Source organism: Cajanus cajan, chromosome 2, assembly GCF_000230855.2.
Source record: "Cajanus cajan strain Asha chromosome 2, NIPB_CcT2T_4, whole genome shotgun sequence".
Classification (NCBI taxonomy): domain Eukaryota; kingdom Viridiplantae; phylum Streptophyta; class Magnoliopsida; order Fabales; family Fabaceae; genus Cajanus; species Cajanus cajan.
The window spans coordinates 78,139,848-78,160,622 of NC_138518.1; the positions used below are offsets into that span (position 1 = coordinate 78,139,848).

The 20,775-nt window shown below is 31.0% G+C and overlaps 2 protein-coding genes and 2 non-coding genes across 9 annotated transcripts; 2 read left to right on the forward strand and 2 right to left on the reverse strand.

Moving 5' to 3' along the window:
- Positions 1 to 1,854: 1,854 nt before the first annotated feature.
- On the forward strand, positions 1,855 to 6,651 carry LOC109789421 (filament-like plant protein). 4 transcript variants are annotated; one of them, XM_020348373.3, is made up of 6 exons: positions 1,855 to 2,119; positions 2,203 to 2,258; positions 2,661 to 2,830; positions 3,439 to 3,643; positions 4,264 to 5,684; positions 6,129 to 6,651. In XM_020348373.3, the coding sequence occupies exons 3-6, from the start codon at positions 2,720 to 2,722 to the stop codon at positions 6,447 to 6,449; spliced, it is 2,058 nt and encodes a 685-aa protein (XP_020203962.1). In that variant the 5' UTR covers positions 1,855 to 2,119; positions 2,203 to 2,258; positions 2,661 to 2,719; the 3' UTR covers positions 6,450 to 6,651. The 4 variants fall into 4 exon arrangements, with proteins under 4 accessions (XP_020203962.1, XP_020203959.1, XP_020203963.1 ...); XM_020348370.3 differs by having other exon boundaries at positions 1,855 to 2,258; positions 2,567 to 2,830; XM_020348374.3 differs by lacking the exon at positions 2,203 to 2,258.
- A 324-nt stretch (positions 6,652 to 6,975) lies between these two features.
- Positions 6,976 to 7,060, reverse strand: TRNAM-CAU (transfer RNA methionine (anticodon CAU)). Its single transcript is given in 2 exon segments — positions 6,976 to 7,011; positions 7,023 to 7,060. It is a non-coding gene; the product is annotated as a tRNA-Met (tRNA).
- A 1,586-nt stretch (positions 7,061 to 8,646) lies between these two features.
- On the forward strand, positions 8,647 to 8,718 carry TRNAQ-UUG (transfer RNA glutamine (anticodon UUG)). Its single transcript has one exon. It is a non-coding gene; the product is annotated as a tRNA-Gln (tRNA).
- Positions 8,719 to 10,151: 1,433 nt separating this feature from the next.
- Positions 10,152 to 19,365, reverse strand: LOC109789428 (fatty acid amide hydrolase). Of its 3 annotated transcripts, none has more exons than XM_029269441.2 (20): positions 19,189 to 19,365; positions 15,337 to 15,446; positions 15,138 to 15,198; positions 14,726 to 14,916; positions 14,345 to 14,474; positions 14,012 to 14,089; positions 13,781 to 13,928; positions 13,534 to 13,646; positions 13,245 to 13,320; positions 13,088 to 13,159; positions 12,953 to 13,004; positions 12,712 to 12,783; positions 12,520 to 12,600; positions 12,140 to 12,240; positions 11,950 to 12,042; positions 11,628 to 11,696; positions 11,478 to 11,542; positions 11,311 to 11,372; positions 11,056 to 11,151; positions 10,152 to 10,617 (listed from the first exon to the last, which is right to left on the reverse strand). In XM_029269441.2, exons 2-20 carry the CDS (start codon positions 15,436 to 15,438, stop codon positions 10,555 to 10,557), a joined length of 1,725 nt encoding a protein of 574 aa, XP_029125274.1. In that variant the 5' UTR covers positions 15,439 to 15,446; positions 19,189 to 19,365; the 3' UTR covers positions 10,152 to 10,554. The 3 variants fall into 3 exon arrangements, with proteins under 3 accessions (XP_029125274.1, XP_020203971.1, XP_020203972.1); XM_020348382.3 differs by lacking the exon at positions 19,189 to 19,365 and adding an exon at positions 15,740 to 16,129; XM_020348383.3 differs by lacking the exon at positions 19,189 to 19,365 and adding an exon at positions 15,740 to 16,125 and having other exon boundaries at positions 14,726 to 14,913.
- Positions 19,366 to 20,775: the final 1,410 nt, after the last annotated feature.

Sequence of the window (20,775 nt, forward strand, 5' to 3'; positions counted from 1 at the left end):
AAGAACATGAAATATTGGAAATAAAGAAATAATAAAAAGCTCATTTTTATTAATGATAATGAGATCAATGAAAGTGTTTAAACTGAAAAAAAAAGAGACTAAAATTCATATTTTTACTTTTTTTTTACTGTGCAGTATGTAATTTGAAGAAAATATTGATTCGTACCAATTTCTTTCGTTTTTTTTTTTAATTTTTTCTTTGTGAAACTTGTTTTTCTCTCTCAATAGTATTGACAAATAAGAAGCTCAAATAGATATATGAAAAAAACGAACAAACTAATAGAAATATATATTTATACAAATTTAAATATAATTTATATATTTAAATATAATATATAGATAATTTATTATAATTTTAATTATATAAAACATATATATATATATATATATATATATATATTATAGTAAATATTTACCTCTAAAATACTACTTTTATATAAATGCCACGACTACGTGTTGAGTAACATACTAACAACATATAACTATTCTGTCGGTGTAAAAAAAACATAATAATTATTAAATTTTAATACATCATTAATAATAAACATTATAGTTATTTTCAATAATATTTTCATTTATTATTTAATAAATTGGGCATCGTAATATCGCATTAACGTAATACAACAAGTCGATGACATATCAACATAAATTTAAATGACAACATTAATGAAATTAAAAAATTTAACTTGATTGGACAATACAACCCCAAAGCCAAACAAGTTAGGCATGCCTATCAATATCATTGCCTCGGTCTTCAGCTCCTGAGATTCCTAGAAACAAATCATCCGTAATTTGACTTTATAATATAAAATTAACAATATTCTTTTATTTTAACACATTTTAATATATATATATATATATATATATATATATATATATATATATATATACATGACAGTGAATATATATATTTTTATTAATAATTAAAAATACAAAATTTGCAAACGAAGCTCATTAAATAAACGAGTTATAGCCTTATTATTTAGGTTTAAGTTATATGTATTGTTATTTATAAAAAAAAAATATATGTAGACATTCAATGAAAAATATTCTGTTGTCAATATTATTGAATGAAAAAAAATAAAATAAAAAATAATATATATATATATATATATATATATATATATATGTATAACAATGTATATATAAATTAGTTCTCATCATTTAAATAAATGATATGAAGTTTGTCAATCAAATATTAAAGGTGACATTAAAAATTATATTTGTATTGTTTAGGTAAAGTTAACTTTGAAATAATACATTTAAAAAAAAATAACATTAAAATTTTAATTTATATTTACAAACAACGTTTTATTTATTTAAAAAAAATTAGCAGTCTACATGTAGCATTATTGTATTGAGTGAATCTCGGCTATAATGAAGGTTGAGAAATAAAAAAAAAAAAATCCCAAGTTCTTAGCTCGTTTTTGTGGAACTCACTTAGAAGTTAGAATTAATAGACGGGAATATGATTTCTGCAGCTTTGAACAATGTTGTTCTTCCGCAAGTGAATGGTATCCAAAAAAAAAATGGTGAAGATTGGATCAAAATACATAATATGTTATCAATACGAAAATATGTGAAAATATATAGTGATCTTGTGTGTTCAACAATGGGAACAGAAAAATTACAAATGTAAGACGGTGATGTCATCTGGAAGTACAGGGAGTAACATAGTATATAGTATGAGAGGACAAAAACAGGAACAGTAACAAAAATGGAATCAGATATTGTAGTGAGAATGAAGGACCAATGAGCGGGAATAACGCGCCCCTCATTTGAAAAAAAACCATAAAACACGCACACCTCCATGACATGTAATAATTACCACCAAATCTCCGCGCAAAGTAACAACGAAACAAAAAGATAAAACTAACATTGCTTTGCACAACACTTCTCTCTCTCTCTCTCCTCTCACATGGTCTTCCCTACCCTCCTCTCTCTCTCTCTCTCTCTCTCTCTCTTTCATCATTATTGTTATTATTTTTGGTTTTTGTTTGTGACAAAGAAACGTGTTGGATAATATTTCTGAATCTTCCCATGATGTTCCTTCCACTCTGAAAAATTCCTCTGACATTCCTCTCCGATCTCCATAGCTTGTCTTTCCACACGCTGGAAGGTACTATATCCCATTCTTGTCCCTTTCAATTCTTGTTAAGCAATCTCGTGAAGTGACTCAATCACTTCATCCATCTTTGCCAGATATTTTCATTCTCAATGTTGGATTCAATGCCGTCAATTTGAGTAGTCCTTGCTAGGTAGGTGATTGTCAGAGGAGTTATTACAATTTCCAGTTTTGAGTAACACCCATGAAGTGAAAATATTGAAATTTGAAATCTTTCATTTTTATTTAGTTTTGACGTTTGGGGTTGGGAGTGATCCCTTTCAAGCTTCCATTCAAAGCACTATCCTTTTATGGGAAGCTTCAATAAAAGTTGAGAATGGAGGTAGATGGGTTTGGGTGGAAAGTGAATTCTAAGCAAAGCTCATAACTAACCACTTTCTTCTGTTCTATTTCAAACTTCACTCTCCCATCTTTCCCTTGTGGTGGGGGTTTTGCTTGCAGAATGCAGATTTTGTTGGCTCTCTGATTGGTGTCATTGTCGCACCAATTGAGGCTTGTTTCCCGGATCAAGTTTTGAGTGTTTTGTGTGTTGTAGGTGAAGTCATTGTGTAAGGGAGGTGGTTCTAGTTGCTTTTGCTTATAAAACCACTGTAGATGGACCGAAGGAGTTGGCTTTGGCGTAGGAAGTCATCTGAGAAAAGTCCAGGTGAAACGGAGAGTTCTGGTTCAGTGTCATCTCTTTCAGAAAGATACTCTGATGATCAGGTGAGCATTGGAATGGAAGTGGTATCAGTGTGTTTAAATTGACCATGTTTTACCATTTTGATTGCACATTTTGTTAAGTGCTTTATAGGCTTACTGTCACACGGTCTTATCCCTTTCAAGGTTTTAAATCGTAGTTGCAGCTGCGATTTCATTCCGATCCTTGATATTATTGAAAATTGTGGTCAAATATGATCACAATTGTGATAATAGAGATCTCAAAAGCCTTTATATGTTTGGGGAGACCTTTTTTTTAAACTTCCTACTTCTTTCTATCTTATCTTTGAATATGTTGAAGGAGATGAAGAATTTAGAGGGAGGGATATGACTTCAAGGCTAGATTAATAAGAAAAACTGTACCATTCTGAGGGAGGGATAATATCTCTAATTGTTCCTACTGTAGCTTGAGATAGCTTGTAATGTGTAGCCAAGATGAAAACAATGGTTATTGCTTGGTCTGCAGGTTTTGAATGGTCTTGTTCCTTTTCTAAGCATAAAGGACTTTATTGTAAATTTATCCCCATTTTAAGTGAGAATTCTGCCTCTTCAGATTATTGTAAAGTTTGGAAAAGTAAGACGATGAATCTGATTCTTTTCACCATGTTGTAAAGGTATATTCAACTCAAGCTGCTTTATCTCCTGAAGTCACGTCTAAGGCTGAATCAAATGAAGAAGTTAGTACCCCCAAAAAAAGTAAAGAAGAAGTTGCGGATGTGAAGATTCTTACAGACAAATTAGCTGCTGCTCTGCTGAATATTAGTGCCAAAGAAGACTTGGTAAAACAGCATGCTAAGGTTGCAGAAGAAGCTGTCTCAGGTATTTATTGTTTTGCCCTTTCCATGCATGTCACTGGAAGTAGTGCTGCTACGTCAAATATTTATTGTCACCAGGAAATGTGAGGCGCATTCAACCCTCAAAAGTGATACTTTTAGGAGATCACTAAGGAAAATTCTTGAAGAATTCTCAACTTTCTTAAATAATGATTTGGGCAAATTTTTTTTATGGACAATATTTAAATTCATTGATTCTTCATATGGTACACTTATTAGTTTCTGTCTTAAAGATTTTATTCATCAATGTCCATCTTTATTTTGTAGAGGTTTATCAAAATGAGAAAGCTATCTATCCTTTGCAGCTGTGATTGACTTTGTTATTCTGCATTTCTTAAAAATCTGACTTTTTTTAGCTTTTGAAGGAAAAATGTCAAACTAAAGCTAAATTTGTCTGTCCATGATCCATGGTTTATGCTCATCTTGTAAATTGTGCTTTACCTGCTTGTCCATGCTGCATTTTTCTTACCTTGTGATGACTATCATAATCTTCTGGTCTAATGGGCTATTGGGAAGTTTAACCAAAATCATTTGAATTTTTTTTTAACCTGCCAGAAAATCTGTTAATTGACTAAAAGATATTGATTGACTTTTCATTTTATTTAGGCTGGGAGAAGGCTGAAAATGAAGTGTCATCTTTAAAACAACAGCTTGATGCTTCAAGGCAGAAGAACTCAATTCTCGAAGACCGAGTTGGTCATCTTGATGGGGCACTCAAAGAGTGTATGAGACAGCTTCGACAAGCTAGAGAAGTTCAAGAGCAAAAGATTGTTGAAGCTGTTGTGAATAGTTCTCATGACTGGGAATCCAAAAAATCTGAACTTGAGGGGAAAGTTGCTGAACTTGAGGCTCAACTTCAAACAGCTAAAGCAGATGCTGCTGCATCAATTCGTTTTGATCTTCACCACAGATTAGAGGCTGTGCAGAAAGAGAATTTGAGCCTTAAACATGAGCTGCAATCTCGACTAGAGGAACTAGAATTCAGGATAGTTGAGAGGGATTTGAGTTCTCAAGCAGCTGAGACAGCTAGCAAGCAGCATTTAGAGACTGTCAAGAAGGTTGCCAAGCTTGAGGCCGAGTGCCGTAGACTGAAATCCATGACTCGCAAAACATTTTCTGTTAATGATCACAGGTCCGTGACTGCTTCTTCAGTTTATGTTGAGTCCTTCACAGATAGCATGTCGGATAGTGGAGAGAGGCTACTTGCAGTTGAAACTGATATGCATAAATTAGGTGGCTGGGAGATGAATGAATGTGAGCCAAGCCGTTTTGATTCTTGCTCATCTTCTTTAGTTATGGAACTTGATCAATTTAAGAATGAAAAGGCTAATGGAAAAAATCATATGGTTCCTTCAACTGATATCAATCTCATGGATGATTTCCTTGAGATGGAAAGGCTTGCTGCATTGCCAGAGACTAAAAGTGGGAGCAATTTTGTTAGGGGAGGAATAGCATCAGATCAATCTAATGTTGGTCAGGCTACAATGGGAGCTGAAGTTGAAGCTATGATTCAAAAGAATACTGAATTGGAGAAGAAGCTGGGGACAATGGAAGCTAAAATGAAAGCTATGATTCAAAAGAATGCTGATTTGGAGAAGAAGCTGGAGAAAATGGAGGCAGGTAAACTTGAGGTAGACATGGTTTTAACCAAGTACCATTTGCAGCTTGAGACATCAGAGAGCCAGATAAGGGAAGCAGAGTTGAAGGTAACAGAGGTTCAAACTCAGTTAGCTCTTGCGAACAAATCAAATCAAGAAGCACGTGAAGAATTAAAGGCAAACATAGCAAAGAAGGAGATAGTTGAGTCTACACTCAAACGTACTCAAACTGAGGTTGAAGAATTGATTTCAAAAATCCGTTCTTTGGAGGAAGAGATTCAGAAGGAGCGAGCTTTGTCTGCTGAGAATTCAATCAAATATGTAAAGTTGGAGGACGAGCTTTTGAAAATGACGCACAAAGCTCAAGTTCAGCAAGACACCGTGATCAAGCATAGGGAAGTTGTTAATCATGATTTGAAGTTAAAACAGGTCAGTTTGCTAACACTTACTATGGAACTTTGCATTTTAAACCTTCTTTAATGTATTTCATATATTGCAGAAACATGCTAGGTAACCTTCTGGCATTGTTTTTTTATGATGAAATTTGTCAATCTCTCGTTATTGACTTGCCAGTCAAGAAACTTCTCTGCTTCCGGAGTCCAAATTACTAATAGTAACATGATTTGCAAGACCATACTTGTAGTGCTCTCAGTTCCTTTTGTGTTGCAGTTTATATCAAATGTAATTACATATCATATAGTGAGTATTGAAGCTAAATTTCAGTCAAAATGTTGTGTCACTCTAGAAGATTTGTTGGAAATGCATTTGATGCCTAAGTAGACAAAAATACAAGTGATAGTTGTTGACTAGAAAATCATGCATCAACCAATTTATACTTTTTTTCTTATGAAGAGTTTTGCATCTTCTCTGCAGGAGAAGGAACTTGCATTGGCTGCTACTAGATTTGCTGAGTGCCAAAAGACCATTGCATCTCTTGGACAGCAGTTAAAGTCCCTTGCAACTTTGGAAGACTTTCTACTTGACTCAGACAACCCTTCAACTGGTGAAGTCAGGAAAGATCCTCAAAATGGTGGTGAACAATTGAAACTACATCATAGTGATTTGCGCATGCCCAAAAAAGATTCTGGGTCACCCATTTCGTTAAAGTCATCAATCACCAATGAGAAAAGCAGTAATGGCTTGAGTAAGTTCATCCCTAGAAGTAAGAGTGTAAGCAGGAGAGGAGCTCATTGAAAGGAAAGTGGAGAAAATTAATATAAAGTTGAGTTGTAAATTTGGGTTATTCATTTTTATTTCATGGATTCAACGTGTATGAATCCAACGTTACTTATTTACATTACATATATAGTAATGCTTGAAGAAGTAAAAATGTTCAAAGCAAAAATAGCAATACAATACATAAAGTCCAAAATTTAATACGTTCTGTTCTAGGTCTCTAGCTATTGTTGACTTGTGCCTCTTGCTACTCGACAATAAGACAGCTGGTAGCCCCAATGTTCAAGGTACAAAATAAATTATTTGTACCTTTCAGCGCTAATAACGCTGAGATAAATCATTACAATTGATCATTTATGGAAATTGAATAATTGACAACAACTTAACCTCTCAAATCATTGTCTCTTAATCAGATTGAAAGAATAATAAATAAGTAAATAAAAATAATGTTATAAGCAAAATCTCAAATCATTGTCTCTTAATCAGTTGTGAACGAATAATAAATAAATAAATAAAATGTTACAAGCAAAAATTTAAAAGGACGTGGGGTGAGAGAGGCTCGAACTCTCGACCTCAGGATTTCTCTAAAGCTATGAGACCTACGCGCTAGCCAACTGCGCCACCACCCCATGTTGTTAACCATTACATTCTCCTTTATAAGTAAATGTAAGTGATTACGATAATCAGATTAAGAGTTTGTTCGTTGAAAGTTTCATAAAAAAAATAAATACGGAATTGTATGGTTTTTCTTTTGGAGATTTTAAGAAAAAGTAATGGAGGTTGCAATTATAAAAAGTCTTTTTTATTTTGAAAGTTATTTACAATTTTAGATTTTTTTTAGAAGATATTCAAGACAGCTTTTTTAAAATAATCATAAGTATAGTTTCTTTTAGATACTGATTATTTTTTTCAAAATAAAGTGATTTTTCGTTAAAAAAAAAGGCTCTTAATATAACTAAGTTTGAAAAGAAAATCAAATACGTGTGTGTTTGGATTACAATTAAAAAATTAAGTTAAGTTGAACTTAACTTTTCAAACTTAAGTATAAAAGAAAAGCAACACTCTTCTTAGTTTTTATTTAAATGATGTTTACTTACAATAGAAGAAAATTGTCAAACATGTAAGTGTAACGTTTGAGATAATTTAATTGAGATTATAATATTTAAATGTATAACCAAATATAACCAATCAAGTTGGATTGAATCAGTTGGTTAAAGTTATTTAACTAATCCAATTCGAATCAACATAGTAAAACTCTTAGATTGGGTTGATATACTTCTAATTTTATTTTTCAAAAGAAGAACATATAAAATATTAAAATAACATTAAAAATAGATTTTTTTTAATCATATATATACTTATATATTTTATTATTCTTTAAAGATTTTTACAATAAAATTAAAATAACGAGAAGAAAGAGAGGAGAAAAGAAGTTAAAATAGTTAATTCGTGGTTAGATTAATTAGACTTATGAATATGCAATCTAATATTCGATTAGGAAATAGTTAAGTTGTACCTTTCATTATCCAATCTAAGACGAGTATCGGGATCAAAAAAATATGTATTTTGTTGGTTGAGTTGAAACGAGTAAATGAGATTCACAAATTATTTGCATTGAATCATGGAAAGAAAAAAGAGTTGATTAGGTTATGTAACATCAAAAACAGAAGTGAAAAGGAAATAAAGAAGATGATGGTAGTAGCTCCTACTCATAAGTCATACCCCACACAGGTGAGTATCAATTGCATAGCTCTGGTGGACACTCTTTAGGACTATATCCTTGGAATTTAAAATGCAAGTGAAGGATTTTTACGTTCGAAATAAAATATACTAAACACTTATAAACATCATGCATTTAAATTGTAGGTTACTAGGTTCTTGTTTATGTTAATTATTAGACTATAAGCCTCTCAATAATTTCTGGTTGCTTAAAAGTTGAACCTAGGTGCTTAGGCAAATGACCATTTGTTTTTATTCTCCCATTATTGCCTTCTATAACTATACTACTACTGGATAAGTGATTCAAAAAATCTCAATAGAGAACAGTTATTTGATAACTCTTTTGTTTAGCATTTTAAATGTTTTGTAGTCAATTTCTTTTTTCTTGCAGTTGTTAAAATATACGCAAATCAACCGTGATTGACAAGAGAGTTACACAGAGCAAAAAAATTAAAATTAAGTTAAATAATAAATGTAACAGGAAAATGTCAACAGCGGTTCTATGGTGTAGTGGTTAGCACTCTGGACTTTGAATCCAGCGACCTGGGTTCGACTCCCGGTAGGACCTTTTTGTTTTTTCAATATCTGTAAATATATTTATTAAAAATTTTAAAAAATATTTTTTTATTTATTCTAATAATTACTTTAAAAATAAAAATTATAACTTAATTTATTCAAATATAATACACAATTTTATTAATTAAGATTCTTTAATTTAAAAGAAAAATTAATTATTAAAGTATTTTATTAAAATTTTTAATAATAATTTTTTATTTATTATAATAATTACTTTAAAAATAAAAATTATAACTTAAATTGTTTTAATATAAAACACAATTTTTTTAATCAAGATTTTTTAATTTAAAAACTAAATTTAATTATTAAAGTATTTTAATAATATAAGTTTAACAAATTCAATAAATTAAAATAATTCAATTTCACAATTTCAAAATAAAAGTTAAAAAAGTTACAATATCTCAATCTCTCATATATAAATAATATAAGTATTCATGTCTTAGAAGCTCCTCCAAGATGCCGTGTTCCTTTTCTAATCAAGGATGTAATGAATTTCTATATGAAACAGTATCATTGTATAACTTTTTAGACTTTATCCACCTTAATACAAAAAAAAATAAAAACAGACATTTTATTTAAGTAATATCACATTTTTACTTAATACATGTCATATATATAAATAATAATATTTAATGATTTTATAATAATAAACATTCGTGAGATGGGTATTCTAATATTCATCTCGTCTCCACTTATTAATATGTATGAATATATCCATTTAAATTATTTATGAGTATCCAGTTATTATTTGTTATAAATTATATATATATATATATATATATATATATATATATATATATATATATATATATATCATCCCTATTAACAATTTGTTCGTTTTTTGTTTAGAAAAATAATTAGTGTTAATCCACGATATATAACTATAAAGTATATAATTCATCTTATTTCATTATGGATTGCGGGTAAAACAGTCGAGGAATCCTATTTTTTATATTTAAATTACTTCTTATTTTTTCTAATAACATAAATGACATAATATAAATTTTGTTATATATAAAATATTTATGAAGCATAATAATTTTCCTGTCACATTAAATTATTCTAATAATGTCTAATGATAACAGTGTAAATTAACAATACTGTGATACTTTAAATTAATATTAATATATAATACATCCACCACTTATCATTTGATGAAGTTCTTAAAAAAAAAAGATCAATATAATAAAAAGAATTTATAAGCTTATTACAAAATAACATTAGTGTTAATTATATACACTATTTGTATAAAACACTTGACACAATTTGATTCTTTTAACACACCATCCTATTTATTAATATGATGTGGCGATGAGATAAGGCTTTATTTAATGTCCACGTTATTGAAATATTTTATGACAATAAATATTTATACATAAAAATTAAATCATAGTATAATAATTCATCGTGTTACATATAAGAACATAAAAGCAAATGATGTTGCGCATTATCATAGGATCTTGTTACATAAAACATTGTAGCTTATCATCTTCATTCTTATTATTCTTCCTCATCAACCATAATTATACATAAATTTTTTTTTCTTCAAATTTAATTTCAATAGGTTGACCTGGCCCAGCACTGGTCAATAGGTTAGACACAGTTGGATTGGGACAAAAATAATAATTCTGTGTCTAGATTTTATTAATCCAGTGATTTATATCTAGCCACCCCTACTAGGGGACTAAGATTTTGATGACATGCCAAAAAACCGAAACTTTCCATCATGTGGATGAACTGTGTTAATTAAAACTATTAATCAAAGATAACATGGCTCTCTGCTTTTGCTGGAAAAGACATGCCACTGCTACAGGATGCCTAACTCCATTCAATCTTTTCTTAGCAGATCATAATAAATCTTTGGCTTTCTGTATTCTGACAAGCAGATGGCCTGATATCATAACACCACCATCATGTTAGTACTTAAATTTGGACCACTACTCGGGTCAGAAGAAAAATCATTTGTCACACATGCCATATATTTATGTAATAGTGGCTCCACTTTCAGTCATAATACAAAACGCAGCTTTTAAAATTGGTCCCATCCGGCCCATCAGATTCACTCCTTGCTTCGTCTGGTCAGATTTTCTTTTCTTTTCAAAATAGAGTGAACTAATTTGTCTCAGTCCAGACAGGTTAATGGGCCGGTAAAAAATAGGTCTAAAAGGTATTAGACCTATTTGGCTCAACGTTATATCCATTTGACTTCTCTAAGAAGAGGTATTAAATTTCCTTGTTTATGAGTCATAAACAATAAACAAGGAAATTTAATACTTCTGCTACCAAGTCTGATTCCTATGGCTAAAAGAAAACAAGGAAATTTAATTACCTGCATTGCAAATGCCAAGTGGATCAGTGTTGCTTCGGCCCAAGGTCTTCCTATAAACTGAAGCCCAATAGGCAAACCCAATTTATCGTATCCAACCTGTGATGAAAGGATGATAAAGCTATCACTGAATCTTACCTCTTGAAAAATAATGTAGTAGTAGCATTTAATTAGTAGACCAAACACAACCTAAAAATTGGGGTGTAAGTGTAACTAACATTAATGGAGTAACTATATAATAGGAGAACATAATCATACCGCAACAGTCACAGCAGGAAGTCCAAGGAAGTTTCCTGATATGGAATACCGAACAAGTGCAGCTGAAATTGTGGCAAATGGAACATATTAATTACTGTAGTGCAGTCCTTTTGGTATTTATGCTATCAACAACTAAGTGTCTCTACAAATATGAATTTAATTTATACCTCCATTTACATAGTCAAGTTCACCAGTCTTTAGTGCATCATCTTGAATTGAGTATGCAGTCACACTGTTACAAATACTAGGCAATGTGTTACCTAAGAAAAAAATGTGACTCGTCCAAAAGAAAGACATTATGAGAAAACAGGACAAACCCTGTTGTTGGTGACACAATGACATCTGCCTCAGCAAATATTTTCTTGTGAAACTGCAACTGGCGGTTCCTGACCATTAATTAACAACCATGCATCACCTTAAAATTCTACAAATATTAGGAATTGTGACCAGAGACAACAATTAGATTACATAAACAATATTTAGTACAGAGAGGAATACATATGACAAAATGTTGTCTATGCTTTCTATTAATGTGGTTTCATTTTATTGAGCTTAAACTTAAACTTTCATTAACTGAATTTCTCAGCCTAGTTTTTCATATAACTTATAAAGAAAGCCATGTCATAAGTCATAACTTACCTCATTTTCTGAGCTTTAATGTACTCCTTGCTACTGAAAGCACCATAGATATTAAGTGCTACCCTTGCGTCCCATCCTGATTCTGCAAAATGTCTTTGGTAATAAACTAATAATTCAGTAATGTCTGCAATCATACCCGCCTCAATTTGAGGGAAATAATGAAAAAAGTGAAGGGTTTAGGATGACATACTTGTCTCCAAAAGAATCAACCCAAGTGGAACACTCTGATCCAATTGTTATGTAATGTGCCAGTCGCATTGCTTCTATGTCTGGTATAGTCACATCTATCGTCTTGTATGTTTAAAATAAGGTTGAAAGGTCAGTTAAGGATGTGTTTGATTTCTATTTATAAAAACTGCATTTAGCTTTTAAAATTGCACGTATGCAACTAAACAAGGTTGCTGAGACAACAGAGGTAAGGTGGTTAAAGGCACAGAATAGAGTGTGGAATTGAGAGAAATGTTGAACAAGAAGAAAATGAATAGGAGCTAAATTCCTAAAATTTGTTAAGCATAATAACAAAGTCAGCATTTAAAACTTTTTCTTTATTTGGGTTAAATTCCACATTACCTTCCAACCGTAATGATCCTGAAGCATGCTCAAAGCAAGGGAGCAGCATAATCTGACATCATCACTGCAATCATCAAACCACTAATTGATGGAATTAGTGGTTAGCGGGAGCACATGATGTTATAACAACATAATTTTTCACTATATGGGAATGAATAATCTATATTCAAGACAAGGAAACATGTTTCTGACCTTCCCATATTTTGCCAACTTGATGTCACATATGGACTTTGTCAAGCGCAGCAGTGGAAGATTTATCTTAGTCTAAGGCATTGCACAAAATATTTTGAGAAGTTCAATTTGATTAGTAGCAGGTCAAATTCAGGCCAGTTTGTTGAACTTCATTAGCAACGTCAAAATTTGAAACATAGAGAGGACTCGTTTGAAAAGTGATCAAAATCATTTGGAATTTAAGGAAAAATCAAGTTCTTACAACTATACTAGAGGGCTGATGGGATGGAATTTCTCCACTAATAGCTGCATAACTGCAAAAATGAAACATTAGAAGATGTAATACGAATCTTAAGTTTCCTAGCAGAAAAAAAAAATCATAAAAAGGATTACTAACGTGATCAATGCATCCTCAACAGTTCCTGCTAGTATTCCAATCATTCCAACTGTCCAGTTCATAGGAAGGACTCTGAATGTAGTGCAAGATCATTCTTTCAAATCATTAGATTTCTCTCATATTATTTAAACATGACAAAACAAATTTGCATACCCACCCAGCATGAGGTACACGACCAAAAGTTGGTTTTAGACCAACTACACCACAAAGAGATGCAGGCATCCTCACAGAACCTGAACAAGTATGCTAATTAAAATATTAATTCGCCAGCCTTTGCTGTCTTGTCTATAACTATAAGTAGATTGTAGACTAAAATTTTATATACCTACTGATATGGATTTATCTGGTAAATTCAAGTCACTTTGGCTAAAACATAAATATGTGAAATGCATATAAGCAATAGTGAATAATGATTCCTTTGATTTTTCATAATATTAATAAAATACCTCCCCCGTCAACACCAAGGGCAACAGGGCACAACCCTGCAGACACCACAGCAGCAGATCCACTAGAAGAACCTCCTGCAATCTTATTGGTATCATACGGGTTTCTAGCGGGCCTACGGAAGTAAATAAACACACATACAAACTAATTTAGTGCAAATTCATTAATGTATACATCAGAAGTCACAAATGATGTAACATAATGTGAATAATATCCAAGTTGTATTGTATATAACTAATGGTTTCTTACCCATAATGTGGATTGATACCACTAGTTCCAGCCCCAAGTTCATGCATATTAGTCTTCCCAACAAGTATGGCACCACATAATCTTAGTCTTTTGACACAGTAAGCATCATCTATACAAGGTCTTTCTTTGTGCAACCACTTTGTACCTCCTAGAGAACTCAATTTTTAGATAGTCAAGTGAAAATTCCTGCTAGCACATCTGAAATTTTAAATACACAACACACTCCATTACCTGTAGTTGGATATGGCGAACAATCTATTTCATCCTTGATAGCAACAGGAACTCCATCTAGCACAGAGATAGGTGACCCTGCAAAAACAACATGCACCAAATTAGTATCTGAAGAGGGTTGAACACACATCAATATATAAGTCAGAACTTTGAGTCGAAAAAAGGTAAGTTGCATACGTCTAACTTCTGATTTAATATAGCACATGAAAACCATATTCAGATTTAAGAATTTCAACTTTTTATAACAATATCAGATTGCATCAGGTAGAGATCAACGGGTTTTAAAGATAATTGCTACCATCTTGATTGACACTTGAAATTGTTATAAAGTACCTTTCTGATACCGAAGAGTTGATTCATTCGCTTGTTTAAGTATATCGTCAGCATTGTAGTTAATAAAGAATCCCATTTGGAGTGCAGGTTTTGAAGATTCTTGAACAGCAGCTATAAATCGTTCTGCAACCTTTGTAAATAAAATAAGAAAGATAGTGAATGCAAAAGTACACAAGAATTAAGAGCAACTACAAATATGAAGGGCATGTGGCAGCAATCCTCTCTCAGATTACTAAGATCAAAATAACCTTGCATAAGCATATTTATTCAATGTAAAATTTTGAACAATAAACTTTGTGCAATATTATGTTGATGAGTTAACGCAGTAATGATAGAACGAGGACACGTTAAAAGAATATTAGCATCTTGGTGATGAAATACCATGAGTGGTGTTATATCTCCCGAGTTGTAGGCTCTAGAATAGTCCATTACGGTCCAGCGACAGAACGAAGGCACTGTTTCATTATGTGCTTTTTCTGAAGATGTAGGTAAGCATTCTATTGCAAGTTGAACTTGCTCTTGTGGAGTTAAAGCAGAATCTAAGCATTTGACTTCTTGTTCTTTGTGGTCTGCTAGAATAAACTGAAATCAGAGATATCCCCTTTCTATTTAAGAATATCATGAGAAAATTTTGTAATTTGAGATGAATACACGTCTAAGACAAAAAGTGCACAATGTGATTTATGATAACTGCAAGTCTGCAATCAAAATAATATCCATGTTCACACCATCATGCAGCTAATCTCTCACTTTTGTACATTATCGGGTGGAAAGAACCTGGAAAATAACAAACCTTCAAAATTATGTGAGGGAACAAAGAGGGGTGACTCTTCTAACTCTGCATTTGTAATAAGCTGCAAAAAAAAAAAAAAAGAATTGGGAAAAGAATATTGCTATTTAAGTGTTACTAGTAGACAGAGGATGAAATTCTGCTTCGATTGGAACAAGATTTCATGAAAATGGAATGAATTGACCATGGACCAAGGGCATACCTTATGAATAAGATTGTTTCCCTTCAATATATACAATAGCAAGGCTCCAAATACTGGAGACTCCAAGAACCAAGTGAAAATCTTGACCAAGATTCCAGTCATACGGGGAGCTATAATGATTGAAATAATGACGATTACCAACTTTTAAGATTTATCAAGACTTAATAACAAGCAAAGATTCTGACACAAGTATTAAATTCTAAACTAGATAAACCAATTCAAAACCCGGAAATATTTCATTGTCAGCTTACACGCAGAGTTTTAAATATCACAATAACAAACTATATGAAAGAAAAACCCATTCCAAGAAATGGAAACACTTTCATCATTTCATGTCATACAAAAATCAAGATAAAAAGATCAAGCAGCAAGACATGGCAATAAAAGGCAATGGATTATGAACCTTTGACATTGGCTTGGAGATAGAATTCAGTGCTATCAGCACCTAAATTGACATCTTTCACGGGCCTGTAAACCACACCCTTACTTTTGAACAAACCCATTAGTATAAGTTACTTGTTCGGAAGATGGAGAGAAAATGGAGAGAGCATGCAGTTATAAACAAAGTGTATTTATTGCATATTATGAGAAGCATAGGCGGAGATAGCAAGACGTACAAGACATTAATTCAATCTCCTTTTAGTTGCATATCTTTATTGACAACTAGAAAACAAGTCATTTTCATGAACACAATTGAGTTTGTATGAGAAAAACTAAGAGTAAACTGAACATTGTCTTCATCATGCTATTACCTATATATTTAGATTCAAAATGTGTTTTTGTCTGCATGCTCAAAATGTTAAACTATTCCTAGCTCGTTACTTCTAGCTCTCTACTCTCTACACCCATCTAGTTCGTTCTTTATATTATTTTTATTCTTTTTTCTTGTAGTTACATGAATCATGATTATAACTGACCACACAGTCCACTATATTATATTTTTATCTACATAGGGGGTACGATGATAATTTCATCTTTCTCCCTAAAGTTTTTAGTCTTTGTTCTTCAAGTCTTTGGCCCTTTAATATATCATTTTATTATTTTTGATCTTATCTATATCCAAGAGAGTAAATATTTTAGGTCTTATTTATCTTAATAAGATTGAAGTATTCAGCCACACCTATTCAAAGTGGGGAAAAAGTGTACCCGCAATCCGTCTCAATCAAAATAATGCAATTAAGTTGTAATAAATATGATTTAAAAATATCTTTTTATCTTAATACGCTATTATTTATACTAAACTTTGGACTTAATCTTGAATGTTAAACACATTAACCATCTAATTACCTTTTGATACATGATTTTATCGTATCCTTAAAGTATTCGTCTAAGTAGTCTTTGATAAGGATCCAAAGAGTACTCGATCACTCCTTGATTTATCCCTACTAATATAATATTTATAAGTGATAAAACTATATATTATAAAACAGTGATAAAAAATATATTACCTCATTTTGTTCCTAATAAATTCGCCAACACATACTCGCATGCGTGTACACCCCAAACTAGAATGATTTTTAAATATTGATTTATTAGTAAATGGTGAATTATAAGGGGAAGGGATAAAAATAAAATAATACCTCATTTGTAATTTTAACTGTTTAATGAAGAATTATAAGGTGAAATGATAAAAATAAAACCTTACTTGTAAGATGTTTAACTGTTTAATATATTATTAAAATAAATTAATGATTAAAATTTAACATTACATGTTGTGATCATTTATTTATTTTAACGAACATATTAATTTATGCAATACACAAGTTAAATGTTTATGATATATAAGTAAATTAAAAATAAGATATATATAAAAATAAATATTATACTTAAATATATAAATTATATTTAAAATTTATATAAATAATATTTTAGATTTATGATCAATAATTCATATTTTAGTACAAGATTTTTATTTATTTATTGATATTTATTTTAAAATATTTAAATTTAATTCATAAAAAATTATGATAAATAAAAATAAATTAAATATTAAAAAATTTCTAAAAATTATCTCATAAAAAAATCCACAAAAACATTCACAATCGGGCAGGTCAGTACACTTACTACTGATTAATTACTTCATAGCAGAAAACTAAACAACGTACACCAGAATGAGAGTTTATAATACAAGTAACTAACATTAGGTATGCTATATACAAAATATAATATAAAGTCAAAATAAACCTAAGTGTTGGTTGACATTTATACAAAATCCAAATACATAGTAGTAGTCATCAACAAAAACTTAGTCACCTCTAAAGTGACTATCCTCTAACTATACAAGTCATCTTACTCGATCCTTTCATACTTTCATATCAAGCATAATCATTATAATTCCAACCACAAGGAAAACATAGGGTAAGCTTGTGAAAAGAATTTGACATAAACAACATCATTATAGAAAAATATAACAACTTACAACAACACAACATTATTAGCGCAACAAACTAATCAACCTATAGTACATTCAACACATCAACACATATTATCACATATTATCACTACATATGATGTTTCATCATGCATATCAGCTATGAAGATCTTTTGTAATATAGGGTGAGCATTTTAAGTAGCTAGATTTTATCGAACCACAACGCATGACCTATTTCAACAAAGTATGAGCCTACCACGACATTAGTTTGCATCACAAAGCCACTTATGAGATTAGTCCATCAACTACCCTCCAAGTACTACGCCTTTCTAATACTAGGTTAGTAATTAAGTCTTTGACCTGGTACTTTACTTAGTTTGTCACTTTATACATGTGTGCCTCGACCTTATCCACAATTAGATATCACATAAAACCTAGAGGGGACAATTGAAAAATAACGTACCCATTCAGAGGCCAACTTACCTACTAAAGCGTTTCAACCGGGCTCTCAGAGCACTGCAACACATATCTACACAATGGGATATTCTAATTTTAAAAACATCTTACCCCCTTCTAGTTTTTACGTATTGTTACTAAGACATGTATCTAACCCACATATCTATAGCCTATTACCTTAACAACTTTATCAACTTTTAACATACAACTTATCACTTTGAACAACTTAAACAACATACATATTTGCATCATTAACAACTTTCACAAATCAACAACTGCAACTGGCTTAAGCAACTTAAAACAACATACAACTTTACAACATGTTCAACTTGAAATGTATCAATATATATGTATCATCTTACAACATCACTTATACTACTAATTCCTCGTGCATTAATTGTAGGAAAACTTAAACATGTTTTTCATCAAACAACTTTTGCCCAACACCACTCAATGTACGCTCGACGCCATTAAGACAAAGAGCACTTAGTCTTGTCCATGCTTGGTATCGCACCACTCGCGTGCATGATTAAGGCAAAGAGTTTACTCTCTCATGCTTGGCATAACAACACCTCACTCGGCACCAACTAGGTAGAGAGCTCTTTACTTGACTCACACCCAGCATCATTCAATCTCACAATGTTCAACGTCATCGATCTTACACTTGGTGTGAGTGAGACAGAGCCATCTCTTTAGACTCACACCCAGTGTCCTGAAGGCATACCCGGTGCCATATTAGTTTTTGCACTCATGCATAAAATGATTTTGCCCATTCCACTTGAAAATCAAGTACTTTTCCAACATGCAATACTTATCTATATAACATATACAACATATTGATGCCATCAAAAGCAACATGCATCCAACACAACTAAGAATCATCATATTTCAACTCATGAACAACTTTGAGAGAAAATCACCATTTTCGCAAGCCACCTTAAGTACAATCAAACAACCACTAAACATGAGATCACAACCATTCCACAATTTGAAATTCAAATAAAATCAATACAAGCTTCCATTACCTCTTGGAGAATCAAATTGCAAGAGGAGAAGGGAAAAAAGATGACTTCGCACAACTTTAGCTCAAAGTTCCAACCTCGGAAGCTTGGATTCTTCACTATCATTACTACGAATCAACTGAGAAACGAAGAAAAGAAAAGATTATTGGTGAGAAAGAAGGAAGAAGGATGAAAGAATCTTTCTCTAACTTCTTTCTATAGTTTTTGAAAACTTGATTTATGAGTCTCTCTTTGAATAAGTTTTCTTTTATATCTTCTTGAGCTGACTCCTTTTATCTAACTATCCAGTAATCAACTTACTCATTAAATCTCCTAGCCTCAGAACTTTCAACGACGTCTACCAATTCACCAACACGAGTTATAAAATTGACAATGTTACATCATCTAAGATAATCATTCATATTTTACATATTATATATGATTAATTATATTTAAAGCAGTTAAAATAATCTCATCTGAGTGAATTATTTTTACCCACTGTTACTTTATAATTCACCCACTAAAATTCGTCTCTAACTTTTAGATCGGCAAAATAAGATAATAAGTCATTGTAATGGTTGAGCGGCAATGAGTGGTCCAATATAATGCAAAGTGTTGATGTTAACTTCCTTCCAAAATATCTTTCCATATTTTAAAACTTTGATGTTGACTATGAATAAATTAGGAAAGTTATTGATTTTGTACATTATATAACATGTTCCGTTATAATTGCATCAATGGAAGCTCTCTTTATGGGGATGAGTCATAAGCACTTGGCAAAGAGTATAGGTACAGCTTAGTTTTTTTATAAAATTATTTATTGATTTTACGCATAATGCTATTTTTTTTTTAGATGATAAAAGCAAGAAAATGCCTGAAAACGTCTATAACCTAAAAAAAATTTCTACTTCAAACGATAAAAAATTCTATAAGCTATAGAATATCGATTATTTAAATAATAATATGATAATTAATTCTTAAATTGTCTAAATAATCAATATAAATATTTTATCTACTTGTGATTTTTGTTTTCAGTCCGTTGAGTTGATAAATGAAATAATTTTTTTTAAAGTCAAACATCTCTTAGTTGATAGCTAAAATTTAATCCTCTAATACTTAGATCATTTAAGAAGTTGACCTCTTTTAATAAAATATTTTTTATACACATTAACAAAGGATCAAACCTCCTAATCATATGTTTAAGAGATAAAGTTATTTATCAATTATGTCACATTTTGTTAGTAAATGAAATAAAATTTAAGGTTATATACTGATAATTAAAAAATAATTTTAACTATCAATCAATCATATACCATCATTAGTATGACTTTTTATTTACATGTTACAAAAGTTAACGACTTACCTTAAATGATAATTCATAATTACATAATAATATAAAATATTTTATATCATCAAGAGATTATTTATTTTCTCGTAAAATAAAAAGATCACATTTCTAAAACTTTATAAAACAAAAATACAACATTACCATGGATTATAAAATTTTATTTTTCCTCCTCATGTCTCTAAAGAAAAAAAAAATCAAACTTGCTTTAATATTATTGTTAATCTATGCTCTTATATTATAATTTTTTATTATTAAAATTAAAA